Source organism: Pterocles gutturalis, unplaced genomic scaffold (assembly GCF_000699245.1).
Source record: "Pterocles gutturalis isolate BGI_N339 unplaced genomic scaffold, ASM69924v1 scaffold10050, whole genome shotgun sequence".
NCBI lineage: Eukaryota > Metazoa > Chordata > Aves > Pterocliformes > Pteroclidae > Pterocles > Pterocles gutturalis.
Genome location: NW_010143419.1, coordinates 1 through 21,135, shown reverse-complemented (window position 1 = coordinate 21,135; position 21,135 = coordinate 1). Strand labels below are relative to the sequence as shown.

Genomic DNA, 21,135 nt, shown 5'->3' with positions numbered 1-21,135 from the left:
TATGTGAATGTCTTGAAGTTTATTTTTCACCCATATCATTTACCTTCTAAGAAAGGACAATAGGCAAGGCAGAGTGTCCTACTCTCAGGAGAGGAGAAACATGTCTGGAACATTACACAAGCCAGCTAGCACTAGCAGGGTTACAATTTAGGAGAGAATAATGTCATAGTATGTCGTGTCTACAGCTATAATCAGTTTGTAAATCCAGTCATACAACAGAATGCCAATGGCTTATATGCCATGTCACCTCAGACCTATGAGACTCTATTCCAGAAAACCTGTGAATCTAAACAAGAGATAAAAAGTAAACAGAGAAAGAAGGGGAGTACCATGATATAACTTTGTAATATTGGTCATTGTGGCAGACAGTGATGATGTCAGCCATGTAAGGCTTTAACAGGAATCCCAGTAAAGGCAAGTCATAGCTAGAATTTTTCAGAAAGTCCTCTTATCAATTTTTCAGAAAGATGATGAGGTATTGTCCTGGTTTCAGCTGGGATAGAGTTAATTTTCTCCACAGTAGCTAGTGAGAGGCTATGTTTTGTATTTGTGCTGAGGAGAATGTTGATAACATACTGATGTTTTGAGTTGTTGCCAGGACAGTCAAAGACTTTTCAACTCCCCGTGCTCTGCTAGTGTGCAGGTGCACAAGAATCTGGGAGGAGCATAGCCCACAGTTACTGGCTTGGGATTCAAGTTTAGGTTTAGGATTGAGGCCCAAATTGGCCAGTGGTATATTCCGTATCATGCACATCATGCCCAGTATGTTATGAGGGTCTGTCTGGAAGCTCTCTCTCTTGCTGTCTTGGGCTCTGGGGCTCTTCTCTCATTTCCAAGATTCTGGCTTTGGGACTTTGTCTGCTCCAGGATTGTTAGCTGGGAACAGGCTGAGCCTTGGTCATTGGGTGTTGAGCAGTTTGTATCCATACCCAGCAGCAGGGGAGGGTGAGCAAGCGGCTGCGTGGTATTCGCTGCTAAATGAGTTAAACCATGACAGGTATCTTTGCAGATGTTTTATGCAAAAATAGAAAATTACAGTAAATGTCACCAAGTACAGTAGGTGTGGGCTTTGTGAGGTTTTGTTGTCTTCATGGTTGATATATTAGTGTGTTTAGATTCCTGTAGGAATCTCCAAGTTCAGATAATGGTGATGTCATCACTGGCGTGCTTGTCATCATCATTGTATGGATGATACAGTCAAGATTCTCCTTATTAGCAAGACTTTGTTCCTTGCCTCCTCTCAAACCAGAAGAGACAGTAAGGGAGCAAACCTAATAATTCTTACTTGAAAAATAAAACAAGTTGTTGAAGGAGACATCATGATTCCATTTGCAGGAAAAAACGATGTTTCTTTCAGGAGCAAATGAGATGCAGACTGATGATATTCCACAGCAAACGAGAGATAATTGGTAAAGTAAGGGTAGGTACAGATAGACTGTGAATTGCCTGAAGAGTAAAATAGCTCGTTCTTTTGACATAGGAGGGATGGTAATGAGAACAACACATCCCAGCTATCTTAGTCATTCAGTAGATTAGGAAACTAACTTTTTTGCTGTTTTCTGAATAGATACTAGCTGAGTAACACAGAATAGATCAAATCAAAGGCACTTACATTCTGGTGCATTGATCATTTTTCATGCAGATATTATAAAGAGAAATGTGTTTATTTATTTATTTATTTTAGGGAAACTTAGTGAAAGAACTTTTGCCATTTTCAAAACATTCTTCAGTTCCTGTGACAGCACTATGTACAGACATCTCCATTAAAATGCTTTTGGCAGGCAGTAAGGGTGAGTAAACATGTTAGTCATCCTGTTCAGGACAGTTTGTAAGACCACAATATAAACGTGTTATAAGTGTGACAGAAATGTGGAAATGAAGGTCCAAATGCTGCCAGACTTTCTCCATCGAAACTGTAATCAAATAATTGAAAAAGGTATTTTCTGGTATGAAAGGATGGTAGATTAAAGCTAGGATTACATTAATACCATCAGTAGAACTGTTTTCATAAAAGATGTTACAATTTTCTGCATATACTTTTTATCTAATTACTGTATTAATACCAAGGGCAAAGATTACTGCTAAAAATAAGTAAAAATTTCACATCCACAGTAATAAAACTTAATAAAAAAAACCCTGCAGCTGCGGCCGTACCAATTTGGACACCAACGTGGAGTGCACAGTGATGGCTTCAGCACTACACTGCTATATAAGGAAATAAAGCACTGTGGTCTGTGCTAGCAGCTCATTGTTAGATTTTTAATTTCACACCAAATCTGGCTTTCGTTTGGCAGAAAGTCCAAGAGTTTATCTGCTGTCTGATTCTCCTCCAAACCTTTAGAATCACCCTGGCAATTTTCCTCTTCTGCATCTGTCATATGAGATTTTTGTCCTTTAATGTGTCACTTTTGTTCTAAAATGCCTATTAGAACTGCTTCCTGCCAGCTTCCTGCTCTTATGCTGTCAAAAATTGAATGGAGTGAGATTTTTTTCCCATTTGTTTAAAAACTGAGCAGCAGCTTGACATTAATGCTGAAAATGAAAAGTTTCCACTACCCATTGATTCAAATCAGTAAATGAGCTCAGGAAGGCAAGCATGCACTGAACAGGATTTTAATTATTTGTGGAAAAGTATCCACACTATTACCTATTCATCTGATACGCTCCCTGTGTCCTTTTGTGTTTGTGCCACTGTGTATTTGCTTTTCATGATTTCCACACCCTTCTCTTTTATCTGCAGTGCTACTACCAATTCCTTGTTCCCATTATAGATTTTTCCTTGTTAGGAAAACGTCAACTTCTCTGTCAGCCTCTTTGCTTGCTTGCAAATGTACAGTCCTAGAAACCAGATGTGACCAGTACGAAGGTTGGAATTATAGAAAAGATTCCTCTGTCCAGTAGTAGAAATGAGAGATAAGAGGCAACTTCATCAGGAAAGAGGGAGCCTAGGCAGGAAAATGAGCGGTTGTGGGTCATAGTCTTTGATTCTAGCTTCACATGAGTGCACTAAAAAGTTGTAAAACATTAAGCTTACAGTATGTGTGCAATTAATCAAACTTTGTCCATTTTACCAGGACTGAAAAGCAGTTTAATTCCCAGGAAGCTCTCATACCTCGTTTGTGCAATAGATAACTGTCTTGACACAATGACTTATTTTTCATCCATATCATTTAGAGAAAAAACTTCACGTTCTTTCCATTTCAAACCTGTCCAGTTAATGACACATTGCTCACAAAGAGTATACATCTTTCTTTGCATATTAATGAATGGTCTATTATTTTCTACTCTGTGCTTCACAGTCAGACAGTGACATTCACCTTAAAATAACTTTCACTGACCTGTAATTTCTGCTTCATTCTACCAGTTCACCAAGAGCATATGGTAGCAACTAGTGAATGTGTAGCACTAATGAAATTCATTGATGTTTTGCTTTTTCCTTTCTTAAACAGAGGGACATATTACGCGCTGGAGTATTGCTTCATTCTTAGAAGATCCACAAAATAGTAAAAATGTAAGGAAAAATCTATCAGATGTTCTTAATTTGAACAGCACAGCAAGATAAGACAAACAGAGAAAAATGGATTCAGAGTTTAGCAGGGACTAAAAATGTCTCCTGCACATAAAGATCATGTCTTTTGCTTGAAATAATAACTCGATGCTGTGAAAAACAAGAAAAACATAACTAAAATGCTGTTAACATTATTCCATTGTGTTCAAAGAGGCTATGTTAAGAATTAATTTATCCACATGTCCTGAGTGACATTTCTACCATATGCCATTTGCAGGCTGTTTCATGGAGGGATTACTTTTTCACCTCGTTTAATTTTCAGAAAGCCATGCTGATAAACCCACTAAGCTAGCAACTATGGTGGCATACAGAACTGCCTGAAGTGTGGTTGTGTTCCTTTTTCCCCTCAGCAAATAAAGGTGGAGCTCTATTGGAGGGCACACTCTAACAAAGTGGTTGACTTACTTCATGAAGAGGAGAAAAATGTGCTAGTGACAGCATCCATTGATGGTTCAGTCAGGTACAAAAATGACTAACACTTCTTACTGACACAGTCAATCATTTGAATTGCCTCCAAAGTTCCTCTTCTTGACAAGTTGTATATAGGCTAGAACTTAAATAAAACGCAATATCGGGTGCATTTTCTGTTCTGCACCTGAAAGAAAGTACTAATTCTTACTGTAACACTTCCAGTTTCCTCAGGAAGTCAGACTTTTTTCAGTCTGTCATTTTCCTTCAGGAAGGTGTCCTTGAATGCATGAGTAACAGCCCCATCATTTTAGAAATAACCTCTTGTTCTAATCCTATTTTAGCTTTCAATACTTGTTAAATTGATGAGTCCTAAGCATTGCATCTAACCAATCCTTATGCAATTAAAGCATTGCAGTCTGAAGATGCTTTATAGACAACGGTAATTCCTTCTTGGCTAACAAGTATATTTGAAGGGTTATCTTTTTGGTTTTTCGGAGGATCAATGAGGAAATTTTGTGTAGATCCTACTCTGGTGGCAGCACCTTACTGTAGGAGCAATTCAGGATATTGGTGCCTTTACTCCTCAGCTTCAAAATTATAAAGATGAAATGTTTATTTGTTTTCTGATTTTTACAACATCCTTCTGAGATTTTTTTATTCTCAAGTTACTTACATTATAAACAGTGAACTTCAATCTCGTTTTTTTTTTTTTTTTTTTTGTTATGACTAGCATACTGAACTCTAGAACAGTGCTGTAGAACTCGATAAGGTAGACAGAACTTTTGTCACTTCTGTTCCACTTCTGGAAGTATCAATTTTTCCTTTCTTTCCTTTGGCACTGCTTTTACTATGTCTGCAGGCTCTAGCATGCCACGAACGGATACTATCTCGGTTACTTCGGACAACCTAGGAAGTTTGAATTATCAGATATCAGTTGGTTGATTTTGCCTTGTGATGTTAATAACTTTCCTACTATAATTAAAGAGGAAAGCAAGCATATGGAAAAGAAGACGAAGTTTGAATATCCTCTAATGCTGGACAGGGACAAGTAAGATCTCATACATTTACATATATGTAAGATTGGGATAATAGTTCTGAAAATATACTTTAAAAGCACCTGTCACCCGAAGGTCAAAAAAAATCCTGGTATTTCCTATAAGTCATTTAGAAAAATCCTTTTAAAAAATGTTTTTACACAGCATGGATGAATCTCTTAATTGTTATGACTAGGTGACAGTCAGGATTAGGTGATGTTCAGTATTTGAATTCAATAACAGTGATGACTAGATAATTGTCTCAGATTTTAGCCTAATTAGAGTCTGCATGTTAAGTACACTGCTCAGGCTAGCAGCCTGTTTCCAGTTCCACAAGCTGATATACTTCTGGGATCCCAAAAAATTTATTGAAAAAGCTTAATGTGAATAGTTTCGACTGAAACACAAATCTTTGTGTAAGAATAAACCAAATTTCATCTTTCAGTTTAAAAAATGGTCTTCTTAAATTTGCTGGGATGTTATGGATACATTCACATACCTCTTATCATGACGTTCTGACACTGGCATAAATGTGTGTTCAGTAGCAGTGTTGGACCTCTCTTCTTCTAGGTAGATTTCTCAAGGAATGTGGGTTAGTTACAAATGAAGGCACAGAGTCTTGGCCCTCTAGCATAAGTCATATTTCCAGTCCTGGAGATCTCTGGTTCATTAATTAGTGAACCAAATGAATGTAATACTGAAGCAGGAATCTTCAGAGGCAACATGCACATTGCCTTTAGTAAAAACGCAATCATATCTGGGAAAAATTGCTTCAGTGCTTAAAAATGCATGCTTTAGCAGTAAAGTTTCATATATTTTGTGCATTCTTAGGCTACCTTTTAACCAAAGCACTTTGGGACAATGGCAAATCTCTAACATGCTTTACTGTTACCCAATTTAGGTCAGTATCTTGCTAACACTTATTATTTCATAAAGTTCTTAGTAATGTGAGTAGTCCCACTGAAGTCAGAACAGTAACTCATCAACACAGAGAAGTGCTTGGCTGTGTTCAAAGGGTTAACCTCTGTAGTCCTTTTGAATAGCCAGCATCTAGTCCAAAACCTCTAGAATCAAAGATATGAAAATTAAGCCAGCTAACCTTAAAGAAGCTTTCCATAAATTACATGCCTGTGTCAAACTGTGACTACTTTTTGAGGGCCTTTCAAATATTTAATTAAAGGAGAATGGCTATCACACATTTAAAACACATTAATTAAACAGACTGGAAGCATATCTCTGAATGAGATACCTGCTTAACTGTGCAGAGAACTAAAAAAAAGAAGGCAGCCACATGCTGCGCAATAGAAAATCTCAGTCATCATTCTGTATACTCAGTGTGCTGTCACCTCAAGAGATACTTGATTCCTCTGGATTAATGGTACTAAATAGTGTAATGGATAGCTAGCCAACCATCAGCCAAAAGGCTGTGTTACTTATGGATGCTAGGTTTTGTTCTTTACAGGATACAGGAGCTTCTCCTGGGTCAAGTCAGTTTTCTTCATGATGCTATTACAATTCGCTTATTAGATAGCTATCATATAAGTCACTAAAATAATATTTTAGAATTTCAATTAACAAATCAAGTTATAAATAGTATTAACAGACATTCTCCAAATGTGCATGTACATGAAAAGGTACAAACCCAGCTGAGTAGGTGCTTACAGTTTAAACAAGCAGCTCAGGTGATCTACTGAAAAATGTCAGCAGGTAGATAGACTCATATAGAAGAACAGTCTCAGTTTCTCTCTTTAGTTTATAATTCCTTAGCTTGTGTGATCTGGCTTATTTTTTCTGATTATAAAACTCTGTTAATCTACACTAACAGACACTCTACTCTAGATCATTTCTTCTTGTTACTAAGTTTGGAAACCAGATTTATGAGCAGAGGAAACCTTCTTTGTTACAAAAGTGGCATACAGGAATTGTGTTCAGAACTGACAGAAATGCTAAAAAGCCATTATCAGACAGCAAGTTAGCACTCAGTTGTGGTAACTAGTGTTTTTATATTAACATTTCCAGCCTCCTAAAGATGGCAAGTCAGTATCTAGATTGACAAAATGTTAGTTAAGCACTTCATGACACCTATGAAGGTCCTAATATAAATTATATTTTGAAGATCTATGGAATAATTTATACTTCAAAATAATTTTATTTTGGAACCAGTTAAGAATGTTGCATTCCAAATTGCCATTTTCATAGGAGCATCAGATTTTTTCTGTCTTGTATGTACAGGTGGAAGTCACAGACCAGAACACCTTCAGTTTTAAAAAAGCCTGAACATGTGGACACAATTCAGGACTTGAAGTTTTTCAAAGCTCTGGTTTCTCCAAAGGTACCTAATGTATATGACAAACTTGTTTCTGTTCTGTGCAACATATAGGAAATGCAATTGTATTTCTCATTTAGAAATTAGCCATAACTAACCCTACATATCCTTCTCATTCAATGGACAAGCTAGAAGAAAAACAAAAGAAACATCTCTGGTTTTCATTCTCATTGTTTCAGACTTCCAAATTCCAGTTTAGAAGGTAGCACACACTGATTCACTTGTTTGGTTTAACAGCATTTAAAAACCCTAGAATTTTCAGGTGCTCCAACAGAAATCCTACATATCTTAAGTTTACTTGAAGGAAATGTGAAAATACTAGAACAGTGAATCCCTAGTTATGCACAATCGTAGTTGTAGTAAAAAAGGAAAAAGATACAAATCCTATCAAACAGCTTTCTGACCATTCTTGCCCAAGTTAGTGGCCAACAGCTAGTGAGGGGTATGAACTCTTAACATTCTCTCCTAAAGTCTGTGGTACTGTGAGTCTCCTATGTACCTATGTATCTGGTATCCTAATGCAGCCAGCTAAGGTCCAAGCAGCAGATTTGGATATATAGATTTTACTCTAAGTAACCAGCTACTTTTCTCTGTGTACCTTGGGTGAGTGGAACACACTTCTCCACTGTTTATTGCCCTGTCTTGCCAGCCAGTTCATACAATCATAGAATCACAGAATCAATCAGAATCATAGATAGTTTGGGTTGTAAAGGACCCTTAAAGGTCATCTAGTCCGCTCCTCCCTGCAACGACCAGGGACATCTTCAACTAGATCAAGTTGCTCAGAGCCCCATCCAAGCTGACCTTGAATGTTTCCAAGGACAGGGCATCTACCAGCAACCTGTTCCCGTGTTTCACCACCCTCACTTTCTTTTTTTTTGAAAAATTTCTTCCTTACATCTACTCTAATTCTACTCTCTTTTAGCTTAAAACCATTACCCCTTCTCCTGTTGGTGCAGGCCCTGCTAAAAAGTTTGTCCCCATCTTTCTTATAAGCCCCCTTTAAGTACTGAAAGGCTGCAATAAGGTCTCCCCCAAGCCTTGTCTTCTCCAGGCTGAACAACCCCACCTCCCGCAGCCTTCCTTCATAGGAGAGGTGTTCCATCCCTCTGATCATTTTTGTGGCCCTCCTCTGGACCTGCTCTAACAGGTCTATGTCTTTCCTGTGCTGAGGAAACTACTCCAGGTGGGGTCTCATGAGAGCAGAGTAGAGGGGGAGAATCACCTCCCTCAACTTGCTGGTCATGCTTCTTTTGGTGCAGCCCAGGATACTGTTGGCTTTCTGCGCTGTGAGCGCACATTGTCAGGTCATGTCCAGCTTTTCATCCACCAGTACTCCCAAGTCCTTCTCTGCAGGGCTGCTCTCAGTGTTCTTCCTTTCTCACTTGTCCTTGCTGACTGGGACACCAAGGATAAAAGATCATCTCTCATCTTCTAGTTAAGAAAAAAGTTCAAGACAGCCTTTACATGGTGCAAGGAAAATCTGTGCATAAACTATAATCTCTCTACATAGTAAGGATACACATTTCTTTAGATAACATGAATGTTACCATGCCATTCAATAACAGAAATATTATTTTCATTACCTTTTGCCTTCAGCTAGTAATGCACTGACTTTGGCTTCCCTTGATCAGATCCATAGACCACCTTTGGAATGTTCTGAGACTGGAAACAGAGAGCCTGGTGCAGTATTTGGATATCTTCCTATATATGAGGTAAGCACAAGTGTTTCTTTTCTGCCTTTTGTGGTGGCATTCATACAAGCAGAAGCCATTAGCACTAGTAAAATATTGCAATCACGTACTCCGACATTCTATTGTTAACTGTCTACTTTTGGATTTAATTTTCTGATATGGTGTGCCATTACCACCTGTCCAACTCCATTCTCCATTTCGTGGAAGCTGAGGAAGCCAGTTGAAGAGATCATGGCACAAAGTGAGTATTCCAGATGTTTACTTCTCCTGTTCAACCTCATGCCATTAACTTTTTGCTCAGACTCAACTCTTTTAGCCATCCCAAAAACTATTTATTCTTATCTGCACAAAGCTTTGGCTACTGTAAATTAATACCGTTTTATGGGCACTATCGATTTATTTATTGCAAGCTGCCTAGCAAGGCTTCCTAGGTTGTTCTTCTATGGAGAAAGACCAGAATGTCCACAGCCTTGTCTATCCCGCCTATCACAGGATAGCAGAGGTGCTTATCTTTTTCTATAGAGGGTACCTAGAGAACCAGCTTGGATGAGACACCTAACATCTAGATGGCTAGTTGGGTAGGATGAATAGGGTACTCTGCATTCAAATATATATCACTTGGTGCTTGTGCATGCAGCATTAGAGAGTATCTCAGAAAACAGAAAATTCAGGAACACAATTTTCAAATAGTTGGCACATATGCTATTCTTCTGACCATTAATGTGCCTTGGAAATCTGTTTTGTTCTCTTTCTGAAGAAGAAAATAAAATACAGGGGATCTCGTGCCTTGGCAAGTTAAGAACAATTACACTGAAGCCAACGGCACTGCAATGGATATACAGTAAAATGAGATCAGACTTCTTCTGTGAGCTACATGCACAACCGAATAATTTATCTGTGCTACTGCAAATCATTATCAAAATGGTCTGCTCACCTGAATCTGTTAACTAGTTCTTGAAATTTTGCAATTTATTTTTTAAAGGTCTTCAGTGGAACAAAAGCTGAGATGTCCAGTCCCACTGGTTGGAAAATGAAGACGGGTTTCAGTGGAGAACAGGGTCAAGACAAATAAACATAGTGTCCATCTTCAGCAAAGTGGATAAGCAGGTTCCTTATTTCATTTTTTTCTCCGTTTTGTCTGTTATACTTAAATCCATTTTATTATTAAGTAGAACATATAGAAATCAAATCTATACTTCTATTCCAGTTCTTCATGCAGAGAAAAAAATTCTGAGAAACCCAGTGTATGATTATAACAAGACACTCACAGAAAAGCCCATGTCACTCCACTTCTTAATAATTAAGAAGAAAAAGCACCTTACTATGCTTAACTGCTTAAAGATCCAGAGCCATAAATCCGCAAAAATTCTTCTTTTGCTAGCCATACAGACTTCTCTGAAGAACAAGAAATGTTATTCCAGAGCTACTGCTCTAACCTTTCTCTCGTGTTTCAGGAGCATTGGTGTCCTTGGACAGGAAGAGAGTTGACGGGATGTTCCATAGGTAGCACACATATGCCACAGTATCCTAGTCAAATGTCTTCTTGCAGAAACACTTTGTTTTAGGAATGCACTAACATGTCATGGTATGGAAAATCTTTGTTTTGATAAGATTTTTTTTAAACCAGTTTTTCTGATCAATTTACTGCCTGTCAGTTCAGGTTTATGGGAAAAAGCCTGATCCCTTGTTGCACTAATTTAAATCTTAGCTATGCAGATTTAAAACAGTAAAAAACACTGTCAGTCAACTCAGTTGACCCCAATTATTTTAATCATTTTTATTATATAGTACAAACCAAGCCTGGGGCACGGTAGATGAGTTTAAGGGAAATCAATGTGTGATTCAGGGTGTAATGAAGGTTAAAGTATAATAGCATTATTTTATCATCATTGTGATTCAATATGAACTCCTTACACTGAACTGTTGTAAACAAGACCAAAATCTGTGAAGTTACTCAGCATATTTTAGGGTGATCAGGAATCATTACCCTTTTCAGCAGTTGCCAGTGGCTGTTTACTTAATGAGAAACTAGTAACAGTGTCATTCTGGTGGATTTTGCATTAAAGTATTAAACTGTCCCCTTCTAGGATGTGCTAATACTTACTTAAAATCTTCCCTAATTTTATGATTGGACCCTGAACCCTTAATCTAAAACTGAACCTTTGGATAGCACTGGAAGAGAACTGGCAAATGCTGAAAACTGATCTCCTCATCAACATTTAAGAAACTAATACATAGGTTTGTCCCTTCTTCTGTGGCACAGTAATGTCAGAAAGGTTTACTCTTCTTATGCTTTATTGTCGATTTTCATCTAAATAGGAAATCCAAATCTTTAACTAGCACAGGTAATAATACTTTCATATTTGTATTGAGTCTGGCTGAGATGGAGTTAATTTTTCCCCATAGCAGCCCTTGTAGTGCTGTGCTGCTGTGTACTTCTTGCAGCTAGAAAGGTGTTGATAACACCAGTGTTTTGGTTACTGCTGAGCAGTGCTCACACAGCATCAAGGCTGTCTCCCCAACATCCCCGCTCCCAGTAGGCTGGGGGTGGGCAAGATCTTGGGAGGGGACATAATATAAAACGTCCTTCTGAGCAGTGAGAGCTCATGGAACGGAGAAGGAAAACAAGATGTTCGTGGTTATGGTGTTTGTCTTCCCAAGTAACCAGAATGTGTGCTGAGACCCTGCTTCCCAGGAAGTGGCTAAACATCTGCCTGCTGATGGGAAGTAGTGGATGAATTTCTTCTTTTGCTTTGCTTGCACATGCAGGTTTGCCTCACCTGTTACACTATCTTTATCTCGACCCATGAGTTTTCTTGCTTTTGCTCTTCCAAGTCTTTCCACTGTCCCACTGAGAGAAGTAAGCAACTCGGTGGGCGCTCAGTGTCTGCCAGGGTCAACCCACCACATTAACCAACCTTGTGACTAAAACCAAAATCAAGGTTCTCTGGCAAAGCAAGTGGCACCAGATAAAGTGTAACTTGCCATTTGCTATTTGTGTTCCCTTCCTTGCCCCATGATTTAGCAGTTAGCATATTAAAGCGTAAGTTTCCGGTGTCCTATTTGCCTTTGAAAGACGGCGACATCAGCTCTCTTCCAGTTACCTGAAAATCAACTGGTCTTCAAAGTTTATTAAAAATTAACAGTTCAGGTTCAGAGAGCTCCTTACACATTTCTTTTGAAGCTCTTATGTGTTACGTTTTATAATTGTGTAACATTTTCTCTTTGGTATTGTCCCTATTTACAGTTAGAACTAAAGTATTTTACTGTGTTTGCAAGATGCAGACATCCCACTTCTCCTCAGTTTATTAACTGACTATTTACTCAGAACTGACTATTTGCTATTCTTCTCTTTTTACCAAACTTTTAGCACTTCTAGGATTTCATAGGTTTTTAATTTTTGAATTTTACTCTTCTCAGTCTTGCTGCCTGCTCCCTTTGGTTTTCCTTTTTAATTGCCCATGTTTTCCAAGAGCTGATTTGTACTCATGTCTATTCATGCCACTATATTCTCCACTGTGCAGAGGAGCCCATCCTCTGTAATACTATTCCCAGTGTTTAATCCTATGCTGAATGAAATTCTCAGGAGGGAACCATGTTGTAAAGAAAGTCATCAAAAATGCATGATATGTATGTGTTATTTTTAGCAGTCTTCCATCCAGTTACTACCTGTTTTGCTATTTAAACTGTGACAAAATTACAGTGCTATAATGCTCTCAGACTTTTTTATCCATAATTCATTAAACTAACAAAACCTGAAGCAGTTCAGACTGCATGTCATTGCTCAGCATTACTGTTTACTTGAAGAGTTCCAACTCCTAGGGCTTTATAAACACCAAATGGAAGCTGGTCCCAGCCCCAAATATTTTACACAATGATATTATCCAATTGTCTTTCCTAAGTGTCACGAGAAAAGCAGAGGAACTTCATTTCATTGAACAGATACTCTACTAAGGCACCGCACTGGACAGAATTCATTAGAACAGTTGTTTATCGTGTGCTAGAGAACAGAGGATGCTACTGGAAAGAAATTAAGCATAGGAAAGCATACCAGGCAAGTGATACTTCCAAATCTACCCACTCATCTTCAAGCAGTCTTTTCAATGCTGGATCTAGTACAAAGCTGTGTGTTAATGGACTCGTTGCCAGTGTAAAGGTTCCAGGTGTATCCGCTGTTGTTCCAGCTATGGAAAGGTATCTTAACAAGACAGCCTCTTTCAGCATGGCAGAAATTCACGGTTGTACTGGCTGCAGTAGTTATTTTGCCAGAATTTCATTACAGCCCTGGCTAGTGCTTTACAAAATCTGGAACGTTCTTCAGCTGACCTCACCCACTGGGGTAGCTCAAGCTGAATGGCATCAACAGTGCCAGAACTACGGGAACCAAAAGTCTTTGTTATGTATCCACCACTATAATAGCTCCCATTATTTGGGCTAGGATTGGAGGGAGAAGGCACACAAACATAACTGTTATTTTGTTCCTCAACATATTTACCCAAACTTCTGTCTCCTGCAAACAAATTCTCAGAAGACACATTGACGAGCTGACTGGCCAGATGGCTAATTGAGGAACACAATGCAGAAAAGTCACCTGAGTTAAGGGAAGTTTTTGAAAGTGTGTAACCTAGTTCTATCCAGTGTTCAGGATGTGCTTGTCCGTGGATATCCAGAATCAGGCCCCCCCTCATCTGTGATTTTGCAGTGGTCAAAAATCCCATATACTCCTCCCAGGCCTGTTCTGCTTGGGGAATCCCAAAGGTGGCTTCTTTCTTTTCCCTGTTAGCATCCATCTTGAACCTCTGTAGGTGGTTTATAATGATATGTGGGAAGAAGCCATCAGTAATTTTGTTGATTTCTTCAGCAAGAGCCTGAGCCACCTCTATAGTATACCTGTCTTGGTTGGTAAGCACTTTGCATTTCTTATAATTTTGAATACTTCCAGGAGGACACTCATGAGAGAAAATACAAGAGGATGTATTTGCATCCCAACAGCCAGCTTCTCGATCAGGGATGTCTTTGGGTTCCATTGACCCACCATGTGGGACAGAGAGAATCAGGTCCATGTTGCCCACTTGATATTCTGTGAAATTATTACGGCCAAATATAACCTCTTTGGTGCCAGTGGCTCTCAAAGGCAAACATAAAATGGAAAGGAGGAACAGATACATATTCTTCATTTGCTGGTGGAAGACTCAGCAATATGGAATATATCAGTACCTACATGAAAGCAAAAAACAGATTTTAGATTACTTACAGCTGGAAACACATCATGAGAGACTGTTCAGCTGCTGCTGGAATAATCAGTTACTGATTAACGTATTTTAACTTTATTCCATGTAGCACAAAGAAGAGTACTTATAGGCGAACCAAAAATTAACAGGGCACTTAGCGTGGCTAGATGTAACTGATGCAATGTTTCCAAAGGAGTGGATTCTCCCAGAGTAACAGGGAAAGGGAAATGGTAGATTACTGGGCCTCCTTTTTTTTTTTCCCAGAAAGTACAAACACTATTTGGTCATCCTACCTCATTGCAGAGGATTCCAGCAAAATATCTGAAATATTTTTCTCCACCAAAGCCTCCCTTTTTTCACCTCTGAGATCTAAGAAAATTCTAACAAAATTTGATAGAACATCTGTATCTCATTGACCTGTGTGAAACATCTTTCAGTTATCCACATAGTTACAGAAACTAGAGGCTATGTCAGCTCAGACCAGCACTGGGCTTGTCTAAAATAAGCAGATGGATAAAAATTCAGTGCTACCAAGCTCTATCTCCAGCTATACTCCAGGCTGTGTTAATTTGATAGCATTACAAATAGGTACCAGTGAGTGCACTAAAGAGTGAGTTTATTCTCTTTGGTTTTCAAGTCTCCATTCTCTTCAAGCGAACTAGGATATTTTTAAGCCCTCACTAACTCTGCCATTTTTTGGAAAGCTGCAATTCAGCAAGATGCTGACAGTGCTTTCTAGTTTGAAGGCATTACATCTCTAGAAAGATCAGAGTCTTGAGTGTGACTGTATTGGATGGATGTGCAATGAGTGAGTAAAGACAGTGAAGAGCAGAATTAAAAAGGATATTTTTCATTTCCATTAATAAAAATACCCCTCAATATAGGCCAGATGAGGAGTATGTAAACAGCTGCGTTTGCAGACGAGGCAGGCTGCCCTATTGTCTGTCCTGCCCCTGTCATTACATCACCTGCAGAACTGCAGAGGACAAAAGGAGCAGACACGGGAGAGAGCAAAAAGGAAGATCTGAAAGAATCTGTCCACAACATCTGGCCTGAGAGCACACATCAGAGCCGCCAGTAAAACTGAGAGGGCAGGGTGGAAAATGGAAGCCCACTCCCATCAGCTGCCCACTCTAAGAAAAGGAGAGGGCAATTTCACCCAAATGATACAGCAAAATATTCTTTACCCACTAGGACGGGATCCTGCTGGCTTTTTAGAGACAACCTCCACTGCCCACTGAGGTGGTCATCACTGAGGAGCCTGCACACAAAAAGCAAACTTCTGTCTTCCTCTCTTCTTTCTGGGCTGAAAGTCCCATGAAAGTCTGTGAGGTGGAGTCAGATCCCTGAGAATCTAATCTACGGTTTTCCGGCAAAGTATGACTAATAGCATATTTAGTTTCTTTTTAACCTTTCAGTTAAATGGTCCTTTTACTTGAGCTACTGGCTTAAAACATGCTTTTATCTAAGTCCTTGTATAGTTCACGCTTCCCTAAATTTCCCTGAGACACGGATCTACACCTGCTAGTTCACTGCGTTACCAGAAATGCTGGGGAAAGGAATATTTTCAAGCATTATTCAAAATCTTTTTTCTCAGAAAAACAGTCTGCACACACAGAGTGTGTAAGTCTAGGGATAGCTTACCTCAGGTGCAGTGGGGCCCAGCACCAAGTTAAATAAATCAACAGCAACAACTCCCAGGTGCTGCTCACCATCCTCAGAAGGACTCAGGTTTTCTCTGTCTCAGGCTCTCACCTTAAATACAATGACACAGCTGGTCCTTTCCCACCACCCACCAAACTTTTTGTTGTCATCTGCGGTAGTTTGCTGGTGGTTTTGCAATTTCTTGTTAATGATTGATTCAAGCTGTTAACACTACCAGATCATGCCTTAAAGTTATATGGAGAGAGTTCTGTATAATTCCCAAAATCGAAGAAAGTCACCTCAGCACAGCTCAGGCTCTGGGCAGACTGGGAGAGTCTGGAAACTCCATGACCCCAGACTGGTTTAAAGAGTTTTCTGGACAACATACAGGGGACGCAGAGGAAAAATGTTAAGTCACAGTAATTCAGCCTAGAACTGCTATTCTGGACTTCATCATAGCAAAACACACAGCTTTCCAAAGGATTTTAACCACCACCCCCCCCACCCAAAAAAAAAAAAAAAAAAAAGGTGTTCAGAGAAGCACAGCAGCATCTGCAGGTAGTGAGAAATATGCCAGAAAATTTACCTGTTTGTCTTCTTCAGCACAAGGGTGAGGTCCACGTGCGTAAGGAACAAAATAACTGTAACAGGCTCCAAGTTCTCTGTCAGTCATAGGTAAACTTTATATTATTGTGAGGTTAAAAAAAATCCACAACATTTTAAACTGGTAGTAATCACCGCAGGAGTAGTTTGAAGATTTACCTATAAAGAAAAGGAGAGAGCAAGTTGTTCCTGCCTCTGCACCTTCAAAAGTGAAACTAAACTGACCATTGCACTTGGCTTCAGCTGGGGCTCCCTCCGTCCCAGCGGTCTCTAGAGGCCAGGCTGAGCCATGCAGCTACGTGGCACAGAGGCTTCATCTGCACCTGGATGTATCATTTCACAACAAAGAATCACAAAAATGGAAAAAAAAATGCACTTCTTTACCAGAAGCTTAGCACTCTTCTCTAAAGTAACAAGTGATAGGACAAGAGGAAATGGCCTCAAGTTGCGCCAGGGGAGGTTTAGGCTCTATATTAGAAAAAATTTCTTCACTGAAAGAGGGGTCAGGCATTGGAACAGGCTGCCCAGGGAAGTGGTGGAGTCACCATCCCTGGAGGGGTTCAAGAAACGTGTAGATGTGGTGCTGAGGGACATGGTTTAGTGGGTTAGGTGGTGTTGGGTTGGACTTGATGATCCTTGAGGTCTTTTCCAACCTTAATGATTCTATGATTCTATGATATGCTTTTGTTCTCTATACTGACACAAGTTTCTAGAGACCAAAAAAATTTGTCACAAGCAGCACAGCCACACCAAAGATAAGCTCAGAATAGTTAGTATAATCAGTAAAGGTGGCAAAACTGGTAACGCAGAGGGTTTTGAGGTTTAATGGCAAAAATGGGAGTCCAAATTCAGGTTTTGGTTTTTGGGGTCTTCTGGGGGAAGTCTAGGAATTTTTCTGAGATGTCACTGTAGGAAAGGTGATAGGATACACTTGTCTGTTTGCACACACTCATCTATGCATTTGGAGCCGTCCATTATCTCTTTCTGGCTGAGAAAATACATTCTCTCCACTCAGAATCATTCCAAGGTATGCCTGGCAGAAATCTGTCTTTTTCAATATTTTCTTAAAGATCAAATAGGCAATGCATGGGTATATTAGTCACTGTAAACTGAGTCAGATAGTTTCAAAAATGCATCTCTTTTCCACATCTTCTTTCAGGCTTCTCATTGCAGAGTAAAACATGAACTAGGTTCCTATTGAGCTGCTACAGTTAGTTATGCAAAATACTAAAAATAATTACTTCTCTTTTTTTTTGTAAATGGAAATTCCTTCTAAAAATTAAAACATTTACGCATACTTCAACAAAAAAAATCATTGAGATCTTACATGCAGACACTGGGGCTAGCATTCTAGTACCTCTAGAAACATACTGAACCTGCAGGATTTTATCAGTGTTACAGGTAATGCTCCTGCATGCATGTACCCCACTTGTCACCATGCAGTTGCTGTAGCTGCAAAGTGTTGCTGCAAATGCACGTACCTGGATCTTTGCATATGAACTGAGGAAAATGCTTTTTGATGATACATATGTGGTGAAGTTTGAAAAAAGAAGCAAAAAATGTCACTAGGGCCTGAGGGCCTGAGCTACTTGGTCTTGCTTTGACAAAAGTCTCAAAAACTTGTTGGGGCTTTGTTCGGGTTTGGGATTGTACTACAAATAACACCCCTCCTTGGCTTAATTCTCCTATACATCCCTGCCTTAGCACTGACAAACCTCTGACGAGTAACAAGACTGTGAAAGGAGATTTCACAGCATTAGTGCATTATACAAATATTGTGTTCATACACTCTTAAGCATGGGACAACATTGTTTCTTATGGGTACTCAAAGTGAATGCAGTCAGCACTATGCAATTAGAGAAACAGTTAAAGTTTCAGAGAGACAGTCAGTGACCGGCTGATATGTCTGTGACTCTTACATCCTCGTATTGACTATGTGCACAACAAAAGTTTTCTATGAAGGTAAATGTAGTTGAGCTTAAAGACCAGTATCTTTTGCCAGTTTAAATCAAGATATTTCCACTGAAACCAACAAAGCCTTTGACTCATTGTATAAAACTTCAATTATTCTATAGAAGTTATGAGATGTAATTAATGTGGGTCACAGATAATCAGGCAGAAGACATTTGTAACAAACTGAATGTTAATGCGTATCATGCAAACTCTTCAGCTCCAAGGTATCCGCCCTTTCAGATCAAGGAATCAAAGAGGAAAATATGAGCTGGGCAAGAATTCTGCATCTCTGGCTTCAGCAAGCTCCTTGGCTCCAGTGCTTCTGACTCTGAAGTTTGCCTTATGACTATTTTTAATGTAATCTACAGAAAATAGTCTAAAGTAGATTTAATTGAATTACACATTACATATTGAATGATATGGATATGTTATATTGTCTACTCTGATTATTGTTCTTCCCATGAACACAGCAGACTGAGGGAAAAAGAAATGTCAGAAAGGATATAAGAACATATTCTTAAGAGAAGTGATCCTGATCCAAGCACAATTCTAATTGCAATTGAATTTAAAATTTCTGGAGCATGTCAAATATAGACAGAATCATGAAGTGAAAAAAAAAACAAATCAGTACAGAGGAATTTAATTATGATTTTCAGCTTTAAAAAAATCTTATGCTATTACCGTGGCCAAATTATTTCTATGCATCTCTTAGTGCACACACAATCTTCTTAAGACATTATAATTCAGATGTGCTCTTTTCAAAATGCAAATTTAAGCCTTGCTGTCCACTGTCTGGAAACATTACTTTTCTGCCCTGCTGACTGAGTCACCAATGTAATGGAGTCAAAATATCAAAAGAACTTTACAGCCTTCAAAATGGCAAGCAGAAAAATAAACTGTTACCTGGTAGATATCAGCCTAGATATATTTCTCACTGCAAATTTTAATTTAAGCAAGTGAACCTTTATGTTAACTAACAAGAAAATAAGCTTTATTAAGTATTTCAAACTCAAAACTCATCAATTGTTGATGATTTTACTCCAGACTATATTTTTTCCCATGTAACTTGAAATCTTTGCAGTGGAACTGCAGTACTAACATCTCAGATGGCTTCTGTTGTGGCTAATGTGGCTGGCACTGGTCCTGATGTGGGAAATGTAACTGAGTGCTCTGACCAGCCCTCTGCTAGAGAGCTGTTTTCTTCATTTCCACATCTGTCTGGGCCTTCTGGAGTGGGAGCAAGATCTCATCAGAACACATCAGACGTGTTACACACCGATCAGCCCATGTGGTAATTCCTACCTGTGTAGGAAACAGAGAAAAAAGAGAAAGCTCTCCAAGGTACTCTGAAGTGAATTTATGCTATTGCATTTATACTAGCTACTGCATTTATGCAATATTTATTTATTTATGCTACTTACAGCATTTATGCTGTTCCAGGAGGCCTGGAGGGACATGTACAATCATGTTGCTCAGGAATGGAAAACTTCATACATAGAAATAAGTCATCTCCTGTTTGTAATTACAAACATACCAGATATTCAAACTCCGTGAAATTTCAAGCAAAGGACTACATGTGATTCCTCTTCATCTCTATCACTTTTCCTCTGTTCCAAGACACCTCATCTCCTCCTTTGCAGTGCGTCAGGGGCTTCCACTCGCTCCCTCCCCACTCAGTGGGTTAGCTGCAGGGCTCAGTCCTCGGTCCTGACAAAATCCAGTGATGCCTTTTGTTTCCAGTACACTTAGTGTTTACAATCTCCGTGTTCATTGTTGGTATGCGTGTGCTGTCTTCAACTGCATGACACGGATCCTTTGCTGTATCTGGGGCAATCACTGTCAAGAATATTGTCAGAAATGGACCGTTCAGTACAACTGCCATCTCAAAGTGACTCATCTGGAATACAGGTTACAGCAGTAGTACCAAAATGACGGTTACTGTACTTAAGTTCCTTATTCATCTCTCTTCTTAAGACAGTAACTTTTGCTTACAGGTATTTAACTTCTTTATATATAAATATTTTAAGAAGCAACAGACACAAATATATTCTTACTCCTATGGTGGTTTCTCTGCTGGTTTTGTTGGGTTTTATTTCAGTTGATAACTACCTGAAGAACTTTTCTATGTGCCAGGGTACAGATGTGACCAGACAGCAAGGATGGTGAACTGAAAATAAATGCTAAATACTATGATGGTAGAGTCTTTCCGGGATATTGGCCATAATCTACTCCCCTAGTGACGCAGTGGTTATAGAAAGTTTGCATTAGGAAGTATGGCCAATACTAAGTTTTCAAAAACACAAGTGTTAGGCTCCTAATGTAAGGAAGCAGTTTTCCAATTTTTCAACATTTTACTGAGAGACAGCAAAACTGAGTCTGTCACGGTTGCTCTATGCTACTGTGCTGAATCTATTTTAGTATATTAAATGTATTCTAATGTTTTTGCAGATGCTGGAACTAGCTGCACCTTGTTTGCTCGCAGCACATGTCACCGTTTGCACTTTAAGGTCACGTCCCCTCAGGACGCCTTCCCCAGCATTTGGGGATGTGCTGCCTCAAACCCTTCTCTTTCCAGCTCGGTTTCAAACAGAAGAGAAGGTTCCGGACAAACCCTGGTACCCAAATGACCACTAGCTCAGGGACAGCCTCCACCGGAAGCCAAACACCCCAC

At 39.2% G+C, this 21,135-nt stretch overlaps 1 protein-coding gene across 1 annotated transcript in view; it reads left to right on the top strand.

Moving 5' to 3' along the window:
- WDR64 (WD repeat domain 64) overlaps window positions 1-9,162 on the top strand; it is a gene marked incomplete at its 5' end in the record, with an annotated part of 38,923 nt that extends 29,761 nt beyond the window's left edge. The window contains 6 exon segments of the mRNA XM_010084728.1: window positions 1,685-1,790; window positions 3,450-3,511; window positions 3,919-4,028; window positions 4,839-5,027; window positions 7,246-7,345; window positions 8,974-9,162. Coding sequence (XP_010083030.1) covers window positions 1,685-1,790; window positions 3,450-3,511; window positions 3,919-4,028; window positions 4,839-5,027; window positions 7,246-7,345; window positions 8,974-9,162 — 756 coding nt within the window.
- Between the last annotated feature and the right edge of the window lie 11,973 nt (window positions 9,163-21,135).